We start from the raw sequence: 19429 nt of genomic DNA, 5'->3' as shown, positions 1-19429 counted from the left end.
CACCGGGAGCTGATACCTGATACCGGGAGCGGGCACTGGGCACTGGAGGTGGTGCCGAGTGCTGCGAGCTGATACTGGGTACTGGGAGGTGGCGCTGGGGACAGGGAGGTGACACTGAGTACTGGGAAATGGCACTGGGAGCTGGCACTGAGTACTGAGATGTGGCATTGGGCACTGGAAAATGGCACTGGGAGCTGTACTGAGTACTGGGAGGTGACACTGGGCACAGAGAGGCGACACTGAGTACTGGGAGATGGCACTGGGAGGTGGCACTGGAAGCTGGCACTGAGTACTGGGAGGTGGCACCGGGCACTGTTAAATGGCACTGGGAGGTGGCACTGAGGACAGGGAGGTGACACTGAGTGCTGGGAGATGGCACTGGGAGCTGTACTGAGTACTGGGAGGTGGCATTGGGCACTGGAAAATGGCACTGGGAGCTGTACTGAGTACTGGGAGGTGGCACTGGGCACAGGGAGGCGACACTGAGTACTGGGAGCTGGCACTGTGTACTGGGAGGTGGCAATGGGCACTGGAAAATGGCACTGGGAGGTGGCACTGGGCACAGGGAGGTGACACTGAGTGCTGGGAGGTGGCACTGGACACTGGAAAATGGCACTGGGAGGTGGCACCAGGAGCTGATACCTGATATCGGGAGCGGGCACTGGGCACTGGAGGTGGTGCCGAGTGCTGCGAGCTGATACTGGGTACTGGGAGGTGGCGCTGGGGACAGGGAGGTGACACTGAGTACTGGGAAATGGCACTGGGAGCTGGCACTGAGTACTGGGAACTCTTGTCTGGCACTGGGAGCTGGTGCTGAGTACTGGGAGGTGGCACTGGAAGCTGGCACTGAGTACTGGGAGGTGGCACCGGGCACTGGAAAATGGCACTGGGAGGTGGCACTGGGGACAGGGAGGTGACACTGAGTACTGGGATGTGGCAATGGGCACTGGAAAATGGCACTGGGAGGTGGCACTGGGGACAGGGAGGTGACACTGAGTGCTGGGAGGTGGCACTGGGCACTGGAAAATGGCACTGGGGACAGGGAGGTGACACTGAGTGCTGGGAGGTGGCACTGGACACTGGAAAATGGCACTGGGAGGTGGCACTGAGTACCGGGGGGTTGACACTGAGCACTGGGAACTGGCAGCGGGCACTGGGAGGCGACACTGAGTACCGGGAAATGGCACTGGGCACGGGGAGATGACACTGGGAGGTGGCGCTGGGAGCTGGTGTTGAGTACTGGGAGCTGGTGTCTGACACTGGGAGGTGGCACTGAGTACTGGGAGGTGGCACTGGGCACGGGGAGGTGACACTGGGAGGTGGCACTGAGTGCTGGGAGCTGATATCGGGCACTGGGCGCTGGGCTCTCGGAGCTGGCGCTGGGCACTGGGAGTTGCTGGCGGCACTGGGAGCTGGTCCCGGGCGCTGGGCACTGGAGCCGCCGCTGGTCCCCCCAGCAGCCCTGCCCGGCCCCGGCGAGCGGCCGCGTTCCCCGCGGTTTGACCCTCCCGCGCCGCCGTCGTGTCCCCCAGCGCGGTGCCTGCCGGGAGCTGTAGTCCCTTGTGCCGGGGCCCGCGGCGCGGACTACAACTCCCAGCATGCAGCGCGGCCGCGCCTGCGCACTGCGCGCCGGGGAGCGGGGCCGGCGGACGGGCCGGGGGGCGCCGGTCGGTGACCGGGAATGGGGCGGGAGCAGCGGGGCCGGAGCCCCCCGCGTCCCCCCGGGTCCCCCGGTTCCGCCGCCTGAGGCTCCGCCGCGTTCTCCCCGCAGGCCATGAGCGGAGCCGCCGCGGGCGCGGAGCGGCCTGAGCAGCAGCAGCGGGTCCGCCCGCCCGGCCCGGCGCTCCCGGTGCGTGTCCCCGTGTCCCGGCCGCTCGGTGTCAAACACCCCGCACGTTGTCACTTTGTTTCTCCGTTTCTGGCGCTATAACAGGCTCTTTCGGGATAACGAACCCGCTCCTCCCGGTACCGGGGCCGGTGACGCCACCGGAACGGGTCTGGGGGGGGAAGGGGCCGAGGGACCAGCTCAGGGGTTCGGGGGCACCCCCCGGTTTGGGGTCTGTCCCCACGGGTTCTGTCCGTCTGTCCCTGTGGGTGACAGTTCTGTCCATCTGTCCCCACGGGTTCTGTCTGTCTGTCCCTGTGGGTGACAGTCCTGTCTGTCTGTCCATGGGGTGACAGTCCTGTCTGTCTGTCCATGGGGTGACAGTTCTGTCTGTCTGTCCATGGGGTGACAGTCCTGTCTGTCTGTCCCTGTGGGTGACAGTCCTGTCTGTCTGTCTATGGGGTAACAGTCCTGTCTGTCTGTCCATGGGGTGACAGTCCTGTCTGTCTGTCCATGGGTGACAGTTCTGTCTGTCTGTCCCTGTGGGTGACAGTCCTGTCTGTCTGTCCATGGGGTAACAGTTCTGTCTGTCTGTCCATGGGGTGACAGTCCTGTCTGTCTGTCCCTGTGGGTGACAGTCCTGTCTGTGGGGTGACAGTTCTGTCTGTCTGTCCCTGTGGGTGACAGTCCTGTCTGTCTGTCCATGGGGTGACAGTTCTGTCTGTCTGTCCATGGGGTAACAGTTCTGTCTGTCTGTCCATGGGTGACAGTCCTGTCTGTCTGTCCCTGTGGGTGACAGTCCTGTCTGTCTGTCCATGGGTGACAGTCCTGTCTGTCTGTCCCTGTGGGTGACAGTCCTGTCTGTCTGTCCATGAGGTGACAGTTCTGTCTGTCTGTCCCCATGGGTGACAGTCCTGTCTGTCTGTCCCTGTGGGTGACAGTCCTGTCTGTCTGTCCATGGGGTGACAGTCCTGTCTGTCTGTCCATGGGGTGACAGTTCTGTCTGTCTGTCCATGGGGTGACAGTCCTGTCTGTCTGTCCATGGGGTGACAGTCCTGTCTGTCTGTCCCTGTGGGTGACAGTTCTGTCTGTCTGTCCATGGGGTGACAGTCCTGTCTGTCTGTCCATGGGGTAACAGTTCTGTCTGTCTGTCCATGGGGTGACAGTCCTGTCTGTGGGGTGACAGTTCTGTCCGTCTGTCCCTGTGGGTGACAGTCCTGTCTGTCTGTCCATGGGGTGACAGTTCTGTCTGTCTGTCCCTGTGGGTGACAGTTCTGTCTGTGGGGTGACAGTCCTGTCTGTCTGTCTGTAGGGTGACAGTCCTGTCTGTCTGTCCCTGGGATGACAGTCCTGTCTATCTGTCCCTGTGGGTGACAGTCCTGTCTGTGGGGTGACAGTTCTGTCCGTCTGTCCCTGGGATGACAGTCCTGTCCGTCTGTCTGTGGGGTGACCGTTCTGTCCGTCTGTCCCCGCTCAGGTCTCGGCCGTGGGGCAGAACCGGCTCCTGCAGGTGCTCATTCAGGGGGACCCAGCGGGTGAGCAATTCCTTTGGCCCCGGTCCCGCGGGGTTTTTTAGGGGGGGGGTGGAACCCTGGGGGGCCCGAATTGATCCTGAGGGTCCCAGCACGGGGCCGACGGGCAAATCCGGCTCCAAATCGATGAAACCTTCACCTCGTTTTGTCCCAAATTCACCTCGCAGGGGACTCTGGGGGGCGAGTTTTCCCCAAAAAAGGGTAAATTCTGCCCTGGGGGGAGGGAACAGCCCCCCCACCCCCGTCTCTGACCTCAGCTCTGTCCCAGTAGAGCCCAGTGCGGAGCTGCAGCGAGCGCAGGAGCAATGGGAGGCGCTGGAACAGACCCAGGCGGGTACGACGTGGGGGTCAGCGGGTTGGGGGGCATTTTTTGGGGGGGTGGATGACCCACAGTCGCCCTGTTGCCATATGACAGTGGGAGCGACCCCCCCGCACCGCACCGGCCGCTTTGGCGTTGGGCGGGAGCTCGTTTGGGCACCGAGAAGCTGCAACGGGGGGCACCTGTGACACTGGGGGGGGGCATAGGTGACACCGGAGGGGGTTTAACACCATCCTGTCCCTCCCCGCAGGGCTGGGGGGGCCGTTGGCCGCTGCCCCCCCCCCGATCTCCTTCCAAGAAGCGCTGCAGTTCTTCCAGAGCGCCGACCTCTCCCAGTGCAGGGTACGGCCCCGGGGGGGCCCTTTTCGTAAGTAGGAGGGGGCAGCGCCGCCCAAAACACCCCCTGCGCTCCCCCCTTTCCCTCCCACCCCCCCACCAGGACTGTCCCAAATCATATTTTGGGTGTTTTTTGGTGTGTTTGTCCCCGCAGCGGCAGGCGCGGGTGCCGGGGGGGGCGCACGGCCTGGCCGTGCTGCTGCGCTGCCTCACAGGGCCCCCCCGGCTGCGGCGGCGGCTGCGGGAGGAGCGGGAGCTGGTGCTGGCCATGGCCAACTGTGAGTGACACCGGGGACATGGGGACACCGCCACGTGTCCGGGGGGTGCGGGCGCCACGGGATTTGGCACCAGGGGGTGGGTTTTTATACCAAGGGGGGGTTTATTACATTCCAAGGGATGTTTGTTAGGCACCAAGGACCAATTTTTAGGTGTCAAAGGGCTGGATTTTGGGTTCCAAGGGGTGTTTTTAGATATCAAGGGGTGTTTTTTAGTCACCAAGAACCAATTCTTAGGTGTCAAAGGGCTGGATTTTGGTTTCCAAGGGGTGTTTTTAGGTATCAAGGGGTGTTTTTTAGGCACCAAGGACCAATTTTTAGGTCTCAAAGGGCTGGAGTTTGGGTTCCAAGGGGTGTTTTTAGATATCAAGGGGTGGTTTTTAGGCACCAAGAACCAATTTTTGGGTTCCAAAGGGCTGGAATTTGGGTTCCAAGGGGTGTTTTTAGATATCAAAGGGGTTTTTTTAGGCACCAAGGACCAATTTTTAGGTGTCAAAGGGCTGGAGTTTGGATTCCAAGGGGTGTTTTTAGATATCAAGGGGTGGGTTTTAGTCACCCAGAACCAATTTTTGGGTTCCAAAGGGCTGGATTTTGGGTTCTAAGGGGTGTTCTTAGATATCAAGGGGTGGCTTTTAGTCACCAAGAACCAATTTTTGGGTTCCAAAGGGCTGGAATTTGGGTTCCAAGGGGTATTTTTAGATATCAAGGGGTGGTTTTTAGGCTCAAAGGATCAATTTTTAGGTGTCAAAGGGCTGGATTTTGGGTTCCAAGGGGTGTTCTTAGATATCAAGGGATGTTTTTTAGGCACCAAGGACCAATTTTTAGGTGTCCAAGGGCTGGATTTTGGGTTCCAAGGGGTGTTTTTAGATATCAAGGGGTGTTTTTTAGGCACCAAGGACCAATTTTTAGGTGTCAAAGGGCTGGATTTTGGGTTCCAAGGGGTGGGTTTTAGTCACCAAGAACCAAGTTTTGGGTTCCAAAGGGCTGGATTTTGGGTTCCAACGGGTGTTTTTAGATATCAAGGGGTGTTTTTTAGGCACCAAGAACCAATTTTTGGGTTCCAAAGTGCTGGAGTTTGGGTTCCAAGGGGTGTTCTTAGATATCAAGGGGTGGTTTTTAGTCACCAAGAACCAATTTTTAGGTGTCAAAGAGCTGGATTTTGGGTTCCAAGGGGTGTTTTTAGGTATCAAGGGGTGGTTTTTAGGCACCAAGAACCAATTTTTGGGTTCCAAAGGGCTGGAATTTGGTTTCCAAGGGGTGTTTTTAGATATCAAAGGGTGTTTTTTAGGCACCAAGGACCAATATTTAGGTGTCAAAGGGCTGGAGTTTGGGTTCCAAGGGGTGTTTTTAGATATCAAAGGGTGTTTTTTAGGCAACAAGGACCAGTTTTTAGGTGTCAAAGGGCTGGAGTTTGGGTTCCAAGGGGTGTTTTTAGATATCAAAGGGTGTTTTTTAGGCACCAAGGACCAATTTTTAGGTGTCAAAGGGCTGGAGTTTGGGTTCCAAGGGGTGTTTTTAGATATCAAGGGGTGTATTTTAGGCACCAAGGACCAATTTTTGGGTTCCAAAGGGCTGGATTTTGGGTTCCAAGGGGTGTTTTTAGATATCAAGGGGTGTTTTTTAGTCACCAAGAACCAATTTTTGGGTTCCAAAGGGCTGGAGTTTGGGTTCCAAGGGGTGTTTTTAGATATCAAGGGGTGTTTTTTAGGCACCAAGGACCAATTTTTGGGTTCCAAAGGGCTCTAATTTGGGTTCCAAGGGGTGTTTTTAGATATCAAGGGGTGTTTTTTAGGCACCAAGGACCAATTTTTAGGTGTCAAAGGGCTGGATTTTGGGTTCCAAGGGGTGTTTTTAGATATCAAGGGGTGTATTTTAGGCACCAAGGATCAATTCTTGGGTCTCAAAGGGCTGGATTTTGGGTTCCAAGGGGTGTTTTTAGATATCAAGGGGTGTTTTTTAGGCACCAAGGACCAATTTTTAGGTCTCAAAGGGCTGGAGTTTGGGTTCCAAGGGGTGTTTTTAGATATCAAGGGGTGTTTTTTAGGCACCAAGGACCAATTTTTAGGTCTCAAAGGGCTGGAGTTTGGGTTCCAAGGGGTGTTTTTAGATATCAAGGGGTGTTTTTTAGTCACCAAGAACCAATTTTTGGGTTCCAAAGGGCTGGATTTTGGGTTCCAAGGGGTGTTTTTAGATATCAAGGGGTGTTTTTTAGGCACCAAGGACCAATTTTTAGGTCTCAAAGGGCTGGAGTTTGGGTTCCAAGGGGTGTTTTTAGATATCAAGGGGTGGTTTTTAGGCACCAAGGATCAATTCTTGGGTCTCAAAGGGCTGGATTTTGGGTTCCAAGGGGTGTTTTTAGATATCAAGGGGTGTTTTTTAGTCACCAAGAACCAATTTTTAGGTGTCAAAGGGCTGCATTTTGGTTTCCAAGGGGTGTTTTTAGGTATCAAGGGGTGTTTTTTAGGCACCAAGGACCAATTTTTAGGTGTCAAAGGGCTGGAGTTTGGGTTCCAAGGGGTGTTTTTAGATATCAAGGGGTGTTTTTTAGGCACCAAGGACCAATTTTTAGGTGTCAAAGGGCTGGATTTTGGTTTCCAAGGGGTGTTTTTAGATATCAAGGGGTGGGTTTTAGTCACCCAGAACCAATTTTTGGGTTCCAAAGGGCTGGAATTTGGGTTCCAAGGGGTGTTTTTAGATATCAAGGGGTGTTTTTTAGGCACCAAGGACTATTTTTTAGGTGCCAAAGAGCTTTATTTGTGTTTCCAAGGGGTGCTTTTAGATATCAAGGGCTGTTTTTCAGATGCAAAATGATAATTTTTAGGTGCCAAGGGCTGTTTTTTAGATGTTGAGGGATGTTTTATAGATACCACGGGTGTTTTTTAGATGCCAAGAGATGTTTTTATGTGCCAAGGGTTGATTTTAGATGCCAAGGGCCACTTTTCTAGATGCCAAGGGATGTTTTTTAGGCACCAAGGACCATTTTTTGGGTGCCAAAGGGCTGGTTTTTAGGTTCCAAGAGGTGTTTTTTAGATGCCAAAGGGCATTTTTAGGTGCCGAGTGGCATTTTTCAGACACCAAATGATGCTTTTTGGGTGCCAAGGGGCATTTTTTGGTGCTATGAAGCATCTTTAAGATACCAGGGCACCTTTTTAGGTGCCGAGGGGTGTTTTTTAGATGTCAAATGATGCTTTTTAGGTACCAAGAACCAGTTTTTTAGGTGCCAAAGGCTGTATTTTAGGTACCAAGAGCTGCATTTTACCTGCCAAGGCAGATTCTTAGGAGCCAAGTGCCATATTTTAGGTGTTGAGGGCTGTTTTTTGTGCTCCAAGCGCTGTCATTTAGATGCCAAGACTCATTTTCTAGGTGCCAAGTGCTGCTTTTCGGTGCTGAGGGGACGTTTGTTAGATACCAAGGGCTGGTTTTTAGGTTCCGAGGGGTGTGTTTTAGGTTCCGAGGGGTGTGTTTTAGGTTCCGAGGGGTGTGTTTTAGGTTCCAAGGGGTGTTTTTTAGGCACCAAGAGCTGTTATTCACCCTCTGGGGGCTGTTTTCTCCCCTTCAGGTGCCCTGGATGACACCGAGTGGGTTCACATGCGCATCCTCCAGACCATTTACACGCAGCTGACGCGCTCCCGGCTGAGCTGCCCCCGCTACGGCCCCCACTGGGAGGAGCTGGGCTTCCAGGGTCAGAAAACACCCTAAAACCATCAAACCCACCCAGAACCCACCGCCCCATGTCCTAAGAACCTCATCTATGGGTATTTTAAACCCCTCCAGGGATGGTGACTCCAGCACTGCCCTGGGCAGCCTGTTCCAATGCCCCACAGCCCTTTGGGGGAAGAAATTACCCCATATTTCCAACCTCAACCTCTCCTGAGGCCGTTTCCTCTTCTGGCGCTCGTTCCATTAAGACCCCTCATTAGCGAGCGCTCTCTGCGCCTAATGAGCCGTCTCCGGGGTTTATTAACGAGACGCTCTGTTGAGAAAAACAGCGCGATTAACGATTAACGCCGTCAAGCGCCGTGTTTTCAGCCGCTCGGCCGGCGAGGTAAATAAACCGGGTTTAAATTAGGCCTAACTGCTCCCCGCTTCACCCCCGGCTCCGGGATGGGATCAGCTCCTGCTCCTCCGTCCTAACACATAGAACTGGTTTTAAACATCAATCCACACACCCCGTGGTGGGGAGAGCTCGGAATTCCCAATTGTGGAGAAACGTGGGGAGCGCTCGGCGACGCGTCCGTTTGTCCCCACCGAAACCAATTCCTCCCCACTTTTCCCATCCACCCGCGATTCCTCCGCCCTTGGGGACATGGGGGGTGACAGCGGCTGCTCCTGCCCCACCAGGCGCGGATCCCGGCACCGACCTGCGCGGGACGGGGATGCTGGGCCTGATGCAGATGCTGTTTTTCCTCCTGGACACGCAGACGCTGCCTCTGGCTCACGACATTTTCAAACTATCGCAGCACGAAACTCAGGCACGTCCTCCCCGCGCGGGTTCGACGCCGTTTTGGGGAAAAAGAAGCGCAAAAACCTCCTATTCAGAACTAAGGCTTGATTTTTATTTTGCCCAAAGGTTCCAAGTCTTGGATTTATTCCGGGAATTGGACTTTTTCTCACATCTTGGTGCAGATTAGAGATTCATTTGCAGGTTCTTGGCTTGGAGCTGAATTTACATGGGTTAAAAGTTCTGGAGAAGCGGGCAAAGCGTGATGTGAAAATGCAAGCGAGTGGAGCTTGTTTCCTTAAATTTAGCGTTTTAATCTCAGCTATAGTTGGGTTTGAGCCTGGATTTAGGCTGGGCTTGCCCCACAGCAGCCTGGATCAGTTGTATTACTATTCTGCCGTCGCCGTCCCACGCGTTTGGGTGGCAGAAAACAGGTTTTGATCCGTCCCGGTTGCTCTGACGCTCCTTTTCTTGCAGAACTTCCCGTTTTGCATTATGTCCATCAACATCACCCGCATGGTGGTGCAGGCCCTGCGGGAGGACCGGCTCTCCAGGTGAGATCCGCTCATTCCGGGTGAAATTCGGCCGGTTTTGGGGTCTCCAAACAGCGGCTGAGCTGTTTTCCGCCGTTTCCAGGGTGTGCAACCGGCGGCGGGAGGTGATCGCCGTGATCAACGACCTCTACGCCGCCGCCTTCCTGCAGCTCTACCGCGTCTGGAAGCGGCAGCACAAAACCATCGCAGACTCCGCTCCCCTCCTCCGAGGTGACATCTCCCCGTCCTTGACGCCTTTGTCCCCATCCCCAAGAGGGTGACACCTCAACAACCCCAAAATGTTCCTCGTTTCACCGTCACACTGAGTTCTTCAATTCTTAACGCCCATGGGGTGGTTTTTACCTCAATTTTACCTCTCAATGACGAGCATGTGGCGCTGGGAACGTCCTGTGTTGTGGTGGGTGACGAACGGGGACGTTTCTGACTCCCTGGGTGGGTTGTGTAGGGTTTCACAGAATCATAGAATCCCGGAATGTCAGGGGTTGGAAGGGACCTGGCAAGCTCATCCAGTGCAATCCCCCATGGAGCAGGAACACCCAGATGAGGTTACACAGGAAGGTGTCCAGGCGGGTTGGAATGTCTGCACAGAAGGAGACTCCACAACCCCCTGGGCAGCCTGGGCCAGGCTCTGCCACCCTCACCAGGAACAAGTTTCTTCTCAAATTTAAGTGGAACCTCCTGTGTTCCAGTTTGCACCCATTGCCCCTTGTCCTGTCACTGGTTGTCACTGAGAAGAGCCTGGCTCCATCCTCCTGACACTCCCCCTTTAGATATCTGGAAACATGAATGAGTCCCCCCTCAGTCTCCTCTTGTCCAGCTCCAGAGCCCCAGCTCCCTCAGCCTTTCCTCACCCGGGAGATGCTCCACTCCCTTCAGCATCTTTGTTGCCCTGCGCTGGACTCTCTCCAGCAGTTCCCTGTCCTGCTGGAACTGAGGGGCCACAACTGGACACAATATTCCAGGTGTGGTCTCCCCAGGGCAGAGCAGAGGGGCAGGAGAACCTCTCTGACCTACTGACCACCCCCTTCTAACCCACCCCAGGTACCATTGGCTTCCTGGCCACAAGGGCCCAGTGCTGGCTCACGGTCACCCTGCTGTCCCCAGGACCCCCAGGTCCCTTTCCCCTACGCTGCTCTCTAATAGGTCATTCCCCAACTTACACTGGACCCTGGGGCTGTTCCTGCCCAGACACAAGACTCTACACTTTCCCTTGTTCTATTTCATTAGGTTTTCCCTGCCCAGCTCTCCAGCCTGTCCAGGTCTCTGATGGCAGCACAGCTTCCAGTGTCACCACTCCTCCCAACTTGGTGCCATCAGCAAACTTGCTGACAGTCACTCTATTCCCTCATCCAAATCATTGATGGATATATTGAAAATACAGGCCCCAGCACTGCCCCCTGAGGCACTGCACTAGGGTTTGTAGCGGAGCTGTAGGTGGTGTGTTTATCGTTAATTAGCCAGCGGGGTTATTACATCCCGATGTCGCCACGGCCGCTGTGCTCGCGGCTCCTCTCCCGCTGTCGCCGTCAGGCCCTGTTGATGCTTGGCTGCAGTTTTCCCCCCCGGGGTGTTTTTTGGGGCGCTGGGGTGGCGCCGAGCTCCGCCGGTGGGTTTTACGCAGAGATTTCCACGATGGCGACTTCGGCGCTTTGATGCGACCCAGAAATAAAACCCAGATCCAAACCTCGCGCCGCGAGCGCATTTGACCCTCGACGCCGTCCGGGTCTCGCCCTCCCTCCTCATCGCTGCTCTTTCCTCCCCAGAGCTGGAATTATCCACCAAAAGGAAACCGAAGCAGCTGCTGAGGGCCCTGCAGACCTACGTGAGCCTTCGGCCTCGCTCCTCACCCTCCGAGGCCGAGGAAATCAACTTCATGGGCATCTGCGATCCGCACATCGAGCTGGTTTGAGACACATCGGGGGACGCTCAGAAGCCACCGTCACCCCCCTGGCGACGTGGGAAGCGCCGAGGTGGCCGGTGCAGAGCGGGGACGGGTTTGGGAGCCGGGGACACCACCACAAGTCCATTTGTTTGGCTCAAAACCCCCCCAAATGGTGGCGCAGTCCTTCCCTGCGAGTCTGCGGGAGCGAAGGCGGAAAACGTTGTTTGAGGCTGGTGCGTCCGTCTGTCCGGACTCCGCGCTTCTGTCTGTCCTCAGCCCGAATTCAGAGCCCAATGGTGGCTCCTGAATGGAATCGTGACTCCGGCAGCACGCTGGGGGGTGACACCTTTAATTTGTCCCCGTGGCTGGGCAGGGGGCTGCTCGTCCCCCCCCAGGTGTCACTGTGAGCGTCACCACCTCCAGGTTATTAAAAAGAGGGGGAGAAAATGGCTTTTCTTGCCACAATGGTGACTTTTGGACTTGGATTTGCTGCTGATCCCTGCAGGGAGGTGGGGGGTGGGTTCTGCCCCTCCCTGCCTCAGTTTCCCCCTTTGTGAAACCAGTTCCAGTGCCGGGTGCCACGCAGGGACAAGCGGAAGCAGTGACAGCGTTGACAGCGGCTCCGGCCCCGACGTGACAACCAGCGGGTGCTTAGAAACGCTCCAAAAGCACCTTCAGACCTCAAACAGAGAGGAAGAAAGGCAAAAGAGCCGTGATTTGGTGCGTTTGAACACGAGGAGCTGGGGGACAACAGAACGATGTGTCACCGAGCGGCTGACGGGGGCCGTGACCCCCCCCGAAATGGTGACACCGCCCCCAGCTGAAAACACCGAATAAATGGGTAGAAAGGGTCCTGGTGATGTGGGTTTTTTCTCTTTTAATCCTGAATTATTGTGTAAATGATGGAGTGGGGGTGGGGAATAAAGCCCCCTTGGGGTGTTTTTGGGGGTGGAGAGCGAGGCCTGGGGTCCCCAGGGAGGGTGAGGATGGGGGTGCTGGGGGGGACCCACAAACTGGAGGGGGGGATACAGGTACCGGAGAAGGGACATGGATGCTCGGGAGGGACGTGGGTACCTGGGGTGGGATGCGGGTGCCGGGGGGTGATGTTGGTACCCGGGGTTACACGGGTACCGGGGAAGGAACACGGATGCCCGGGGGTGGCAATGTGGGTACCAGGGGGTGATGTGGGTATCGAGGGGGAATTTGGGTACCGGCGGGATGCGGGTACTGGGGAAGGGACATGGATGCCCGGGAGGGACACGGTTACCAGGGGGGGATGCGGGTACCGGTGGGACCAGAGTGGATCCCGGAGCGGATCCCGGCCCTGCCAACGGCCTCGTTCGTGTCCCCCCCCGGTCCCGCCCCGGAGCGGCGGTTCGGCCCCTCCCGCGCCGCTTAAAACCCGGCGGAGGCGGCGCCGGCGGCGCAGAGACCGAGGGAGCGACGGGACCGGCGGGACCGGGACCGGGACGGGAACGGGGACGAGCGGGGACGGGGACGGGCAGCCGCAGGTACGGGCGGGCAGAATAAGGGGGGCGGGCAGGGGAGGGGGCGGGCGGAGGTGCGGGCAGAGGTGCGGGCGGAGGTGCGGGCGGAGGTGCGGGCAGAGGTACAGGCAGAGGTGCGGGCAGAGGTACAGGCAGAGGTACAGGCAGAGGTACAGGCAGAGGTACGAGCAGAGGTGCGGGCAGAGGTACAGGCAGAGGTACGGGCAGCAGAGGGGACCGGCAGGCAGGGAACGAGCAGGACAAGGGTGCGGGCGGGACAGGGACACAGGTGGGGACGCGCAGGCAGGGACACAGGCAGGGGTCACACAGACAGGGACACACAGACGGGGACACACAGACAGGGACACACAGGCAGGGGCACAGACAGGGACACACAGACAGGGACACACAGACAGGGACACACAAACAGGGACACACGGACAGGGACACACAGGCAGGGGCACAGACAGGGCAGCCATCCCCGCAGGCAACATGACAAGTGCCCCTGCCGTCCCCCAGCACCCCCCAACCTCGTCCCCCCCGGGCCAGCCCTGAGCTCTGTGGGGACAGTGGCACCATGGGGGGCGCGGCAAGCGGGTACTCGGCCCCGGCCACAGCCGCCATCGCCGCCACCATCACCTTCCTGGTGCTGTTCACCATCGCGGGCAACGCGCTGGTGATCCTGGCCGTGCTGAGCAGCCGCGCGCTGCGGGCGCCGCAGAACCTGTTCCTGGTGTCGCTGGCGGCCGCCGACATCCTGGTGGCCACGCTCATCATCCCCTTCTCGCTGGCCAACGAGCTCCTGGGCTACTGGTACTTCGAGCAGACGTGGTGCGAGATCTACCTGGCGCTGGACGTTCTGTTCTGCACCTCGTCCATCGTGCACCTCTGTGCCATCAGCCTGGACCGGTACTGGGCCGTGAGCCGCGCCGTGCCGTACGGCGCCCAGCGCACGCCACGCCGCGTCAAGTGCGGCATCGTGGCCGTCTGGACCATCGCCGCGCTCATCTCCCTCCCGCCGCTGGTCTACAAGGGGGGCGAGAAGGCGGCGGCGCCGGGGGGGCGGCCGCAGTGCAAGCTGAACGAGGAGGCCTGGTACGTGCTCTCCTCCAGCGTCGGCTCCTTCTTCGCCCCGTGTCTCATCATGATCCTCGTCTACTTGCGCATCTACCTGATCGCCAAGCGCCGCTCGCGCTGCCGAACCGCCAAACCGCCGCGCTCGGGGACGCCGAACGTCACCCCCGCGCCCGGCGCCGAGCCCGCGGCGACCCGCCCGCTGGCCGACAGGACGTCGCTGCTGAGCCCCGAGGAGCCCCCGGTGACCACCGGCCCCACGGCCCCGCAGCCCGGGGGCCGCCCCAGGGACACTTTGGCCACCAGGACGGGGCGGGTGGTGCTGGCGCGGCGGGCGCCGGCGTTGAACGCGTGGCGGAGGAAAACGCAGCTGAACCGCGAGAAGCGCTTCACTTTTGTCCTGGCCGTGGTCATCGGCGTCTTCGTCCTCTGCTGGTTCCCCTTCTTCTTCCTCTACAGCCTGGGCGCGCTCTGTCCCCAGCACTGCAAGGTCCCCGACGGCGTCTTCCAGTTCTTCTTCTGGATCGGCTACTGCAACAGCTCCCTCAACCCCGTCATCTACACCGCGTTCAACCAGGACTTCCGCCGGGCGTTCCGCCGCCTGCTCTGCCGCCGCCGCGCCCCGACGCCCTGGTGAGGGGCTCCAGCACCCCCGTCCTCCTCCTCCTCCCCCTCCGCATCCCGGGGTTCAGGGGTTTTGAAGTCCCCCCCGCAAAAGGGACAACAGGTTGTTTTCCCCACCCCGCCTGCTCATGCCGGATTTCCCATGGGGACACCCAGCGCCGCATGGTCCCACGGTGTGGGGACACCCTGGTGACATCCCAGTGACCCTCCCCACACACCCCCCGTGGCCTTTTAACAATAAAAGATATTTTGTAATAGGAAAAAAAAAAGTCACTTTTTGTCAAGGAGCGGGGTACGTGGGGGCGTTTGTGTCCCCGGGGACCGTTGGGGACAGGAGCCGTGGCCGGGACCAGTGGCCGGGGAACGTGCGGGAACACGGTGTCTGGGAGGGAACGGTTATTTATGGCAGTGCCGGGGAAGGAATAAATAATGGTAATTAGGGAAAAAAGCCCCAAATGACCCCAAAGAATAAATCTCAGCAGCTGTCAGCCCTGGGGACATTGAACCTGACAGGGGACGGGACAGGGTCTGGGGGGTGGGAGCACCATGGGGGGGATTTGTGGGTTGTGGCCCATATTGGGGTGATGTGCCCCACACCAGGGTGACCCACACCAGGTATCGTGACCCACACCGGCGTGTCGTGACTCATGGCAGCACGTTGGGGCCTGCACCGGTGTGTCGTGACTCACGCTGCTGCACCGTGACTCATGATGGCGCATGGTGACCCACACCGGGGGGCTGTGACCCACACCAGGGGGTTGTGACCCACACCAGGGGGTTGTGACCCACACCAGGGTGTTGTGACCCACACTAGGGTGTTGTGACCCACACGGGTGCACCATGACTCGTGATGGTACATGGTGACCCTCACCAGCAGCCAGTAACCCACACCAGTATGTGGTGACCCACACCAGTACGTGGTGACCCACACCAATGTTCAATAACCCACACCGGTGTGCAATAACCCACACCAACGTACAATGACCCACACCAGTGTGCAATAACCCACACCAATGTACAATGACCCCCACCAGCATACAGTGACCCACCCCAGTAAACAATGACCCCCACCAGTACCAAGTAACCCACACCAGTATATGGTGACCCCACCGGTACACCACACGCCACCCTGCGGTACCACCCCACAGTGTCCCCATGGCCAGGGGACATGCCCAGGGACATCACACCCGCAGTGGCAGAGTCAGCCCCACCTCCCACCCCCCCTGTGAGGCTTCACTCCCCGCTACCCCGAACCCCCCGAATTTTGGGACACTGGTTCCCAGCCCAGCTGCTCTGTCCCCACCCCGTGTCTGTCTGTCCGTCCCGCAGCCGCTGGCCCGTCCCGGCGCGCTGGGAGGACACCGGGGTGGGAGAGGTCGTGTGAACACGGCTGCGGCCGTGGGGCTGCGCACGCCGAGCCCCTGGCCCCCCGCCAGCAAGGCCCCAGCGGGCTGGACCCACTCTGGCCTCTGCCCCACATCCCCCTGCAGCTGCCGCTGCCCCACAGCTGCTGTGTGACCCACTGCAGGGGGGTGACGTGGGGCTGGGGGTTTTGGAATGATCTTGTGGGGTTGAGCATGGGGCTGGGGGTCTCAGAATGGTTCTGTGGGGCTGGACATGGTTCTATGGGCCTGGGTACAGTGTTATGGGGCTGGGCATTGTTCTGTGGGGCTGAGCATGGTCCTGTGGGGCTGGATACAGTTCTATGGGGCCGAGCACGGGCCTGTGGGGCTGAGTATGCTTCTGTGGTGCTGGGCATGGTCCTATGGGTCTGAATATGATCCTGTGAGGCTGAGCATGGTTCTATGGGCCTGAGTACAGTTTTATGGGGCTGGGCATTGTTCTATGGGGCTGTGCATCATCCTGTGGGGCTGAGCACGGGCCTGTGGGGCTGAGTATGGTTCTATGGGGCTGGGCATGGTCCTGTGGGTCTGGATACAGTTCTATGGGTCTGGTCATGGTCCTATGGGGCTGAACATGGTCCTATGGGGCTGCATATGATTCTATGGGGTTGGGCATGTTCTTGTGGGGCTGGATACTGTTCTGTGGGGCTGAGCATGGTCCTGTGGGGCCGAGCATAGTTCTGTGGGTCTGAATATGATTCTGTGGGGCTGGGCACAGTCCTGGGGGGCTGAACATGGTCTTACAGGGCTGGATATAGTTCTGTGGGGCTGGGCATGGTTCTATGGGGCTGGATACAGTTCTGTGGGTCGGGGCATGGCCCCACAGGACCAACCTGTCCCCAGTGGGACCCGACACCCCCCGACCCCCAATAATTCCCCCCTAATTCCCCCAAACCCGTTGCCATGGTGATCCCTTCATTCCCCTTCCCATATATTCAGCTCCGCTGCGCAAAAATTGCCGCAGAAATTTGTGCAGGGTGAGATTATTTTGCCAGAAAATATGTCAAAATAGGTTAAAACGAGTCAAAAACATGACAGCGGGGGGGTCACTTCCCTTCGGTGACCCCCCGGTGACACCGCGGTGCCGCTGACCAGCCAGGCCTGGCGTTATCACCGCCGCATTAATTGCCGTCCCCTCATTAGTGCTGGAGAAGCAGCAGCACGGGGAGGTTAATTAAGCCAAAATATTAATTACCGACATCCCCCCCGCCCGGGTGCTGCTCCGGTTTGGAGCCAAAGGCCCAAACTGGGCCCAGTATGAACGTGTCACCACAAACTGGTGCGGGAAAGCGCGCTTGTGAGTGCCCGCCAGGCCTCAGTCTGCGCCTTCGGGCCTTCTCGTTAACACCCATTAATTACGAGATTAAACGCCACAACAACACCACAGATGCGCCAAACCCCCTCGGCGCTGTCACCCGGGATGGTCCCTCCCGCGAGGTTTTGTTATATTTTTAGAGTTTTGACAAAATTTGGCCACTTTGGCCGGGGGATGAAGGTCAAACGCGAAGGCAGTGGGAGATTATTTCTTGCCCCGGCGGGGGGGGGTTAAAAGCATAAAAATGCGTGTTCCCCACTCAAATATGTAAAAACAAGGAGCTGGGAATGGCAGCGAAAGCGTTTTGTTTGTTTTTGGGGTTTAATGGCAGCGCGATAAGCGGCGGGAAGGGAGATACGGTAACCATGGCCACCGGGGGGGCGGCGGGGTAGTGCTTGAAATATGGGAAAATAGACCTAAAAATGGGGCGTTCATGAAATCGGCCCCTTTGGGGGATAATTTAAGGGGTGACGGTGTTTTCGGGGCTCCCCGGAAAGGTGGGGAAAAGACCCTGAAATGGAGATAAAGTGGGGAAAAACACGTGAGAAAAAGCGCAAATGGGGATGTTTTTGGAATATCTTTGGCCAAAATGCCACCGACCCCCATTTCTCTCCCCCCAAAACCCCCAAATCCCTCAGTATCGCAACACCCCCCCCCCCCGCCCCCCACCTCCGCTTTCTCGCCAAGTAAACACGGTTCTTCTTTTGTTTTCTTTATGGTTTTATTTTCTTTATTTTATTTTTATTTTTCTTTATTTCTTTTTCTTTATCTTTTTTTCTTGTATTTTATTTCTTTCCCTTTTTTATTTTATGTTTTCCCCCTTTTTCCTCGTCTGTTTCTCCTCTTTTTCCTTGTCTTTTTTCCCCTTTTTCCTTGTCTTTTTCCCCCTTTTTCCTTGTCTGTTTTTCCCCTTTTTCCTTGTCTTTTATCCTTTATTCTTGTCTTTTCCCCCCCTTTTTTCTCATCTTTTTCCCCCTTTTTTCTTGTATATTTTCTTACATTTTTTTCTTTCCCTTTTCCTTCTTTTCACTATTTTTTTCTTGTCTCTTTTAATTATTTTCCCTTATTATTTCCCAGCCAGAGGATGATTAAGGGATAAAAGCTCTCAACTGCACTTAAACCCACATTTGCTGTGCCAGCCCCCAGGGAGGTGAAAAATGTCACCTTTTTTGGGGTGTTTTCAGGCAGATTCAGCTCTTTGGGGCTCCCCCCCGGTTCATTGCTGCTTCCTGGAGGTTTTTGGGGTGACAATGTCACCCTGGGGGTGACAGGGATGGGGAGCAGGGGAAGGGGTGATGGCCCTGGGGGTGGTGAGGACTTGGAGTGGGTTTGATGTCCCCAAGGGTGATGGGGACATGGGAAGGGGTTGGGAAGCTGTGGTGGGGCTGGGACAGGTGTCCCCAAGGGTGATGGGGACATGGGATGGGGGGGGTGATGTTCATGGGGGTGACAGGGACATGGGATGGAGCTGGGGTGTCCCCAGGGGTGACAGGGACCTGGGGCTGGTGTCCATGGGGGTGACAGGGCTGGGGACAAGGGATGGTGGGATGGTGTTGATGGGGGTGACAGGGACATGGGAAGGGCTTCAGAATGATGTCCCCAAGGGTGACAGGGACCTGAGAAGGGGCTGGGACCCTGGGACAGGCTTGGGGCTGATGTCCCCGAGGATGATGGGGACCAGGGATGGGGGACTGATGGCCCTGGAGGTGACAGGACTGGGGACAAGGGATAGGGGGGTGGCGTTCATGGTGGTGACAGGGACATGAGAGGTGACCCCATGATGGGGGTGGTGGCCCTGAGGGTGACAGGGACCATGAGATGGGGCTGATGTCCCCAGGGGTGATGGGCACCCAGACTGGGGACCAGGGATGGGGGTGGTGGCCCTGAGGGTGACAGGGACCTGGGAGGGGACCCCATGATGGGGATGGGGCTGGGGCTGGTGTCCCCAAAGGTGTTGGTGACCTGGGAAGGGGGTTGGTGGCCCTGGGGTTGTCAGGGACATGGGAAGGGGCTGAGACCTGGGGTGGGGGTGATGTCCCTGGGGGTGACAGGGCTGGGGACAAGGAATAGGGGGGACTGGTGTTCATGGGGGTGACGTGGACATGAGAGGGGACTCCATGATGGGGCTGATGGTGCTTGGGGTGACAGGGACCATGAGATGGGGCTGATGTCCCCAAGGGTGATGGGCACCCAGACTGGGGACCAGGGATGGGGGTGGTGGCCCTGAGGGTGACAGGTACCTGGGAGGGGACCCCATGACATGGCTGTGATGTCCCCAAAGGTGTGAGCCGAAGTCCCTGGGGTGACAGGGCAGCGGAACCAGGGCCCTGGTGTCCCGGGGTGCGGGGGGGACACCGGGGGG

At 57.7% G+C, this 19429-nt stretch overlaps 2 protein-coding genes across 5 annotated transcripts; both read left to right on the top strand.

The window, feature by feature from the left end:
- The first annotated feature begins 23 nt into the window (after positions 1–23).
- On the top strand, positions 24–12016 carry ELMOD3 (ELMO domain containing 3). 4 transcript variants are annotated; one of them, XM_065041146.1, is made up of 11 exons: positions 748–1667; positions 1772–1849; positions 3303–3360; positions 3629–3691; positions 3927–4018; positions 4167–4290; positions 7847–7969; positions 8629–8759; positions 9206–9282; positions 9365–9492; positions 11046–11364. In XM_065041146.1, exons 1-11 carry the CDS (start codon positions 1599–1601, stop codon positions 11189–11191), a joined length of 1089 nt encoding a protein of 362 aa, XP_064897218.1. In that variant the 5' UTR covers positions 748–1598; the 3' UTR covers positions 11192–11364. The 4 variants fall into 4 exon arrangements, with proteins under 4 accessions (XP_064897217.1, XP_064897216.1, XP_064897215.1 ...); XM_065041145.1 differs by lacking the exons at positions 748–1667; positions 8629–8759 and adding an exon at positions 24–78 and having other exon boundaries at positions 11046–12016; XM_065041144.1 differs by lacking the exons at positions 748–1667; positions 8629–8759 and adding an exon at positions 119–704 and having other exon boundaries at positions 11046–12016.
- Positions 12017–13228: 1212 nt separating this feature from the next.
- ADRA2B (adrenoceptor alpha 2B) lies at positions 13229–14612 on the top strand. Its single transcript, XM_065041147.1, has one exon. The coding sequence runs from the start codon at positions 13229–13231 to the stop codon at positions 14360–14362; it is 1134 nt and encodes a 377-aa protein (XP_064897219.1). The 3' UTR covers positions 14363–14612.
- Positions 14613–19429: the final 4817 nt, after the last annotated feature.

Source organism: Columba livia, chromosome 25, assembly GCF_036013475.1.
Source record: "Columba livia isolate bColLiv1 breed racing homer chromosome 25, bColLiv1.pat.W.v2, whole genome shotgun sequence".
In the NCBI taxonomy this organism is placed as follows: Eukaryota; Metazoa; Chordata; class Aves; order Columbiformes; family Columbidae; genus Columba; species Columba livia.
The sequence above is the reverse complement of the archived record's forward strand: the minus strand, read 5'-3'. Positions and strand labels throughout refer to the sequence as shown.

Excerpts from the sequence above, each read along its gene's own strand:
- ELMOD3 (XM_065041143.1), top strand. The coding sequence starts at position 1,599 with ATGCAGCGCGGCCGCGCCTGCGCACTGCGCGCCGGGGAGCGGGGCCGG. Across the intron at positions 1,850-3,302 it reads CGCCCGGCCCGGCGCTCCCG|GTCTCGGCCGTGGGGCAGAA; the intron begins GTGCGTGTCCCC and ends GTCCCCGCTCAG. Across the intron at positions 4,291-7,846 it reads GGTGCTGGCCATGGCCAACT|GTGCCCTGGATGACACCGAG; the intron begins GTGAGTGACACC and ends TCTCCCCTTCAG.
- ADRA2B (XM_065041147.1), top strand. The coding sequence starts at position 13,229 with ATGGGGGGCGCGGCAAGCGGGTACTCGGCCCCGGCCACAGCCGCCATC.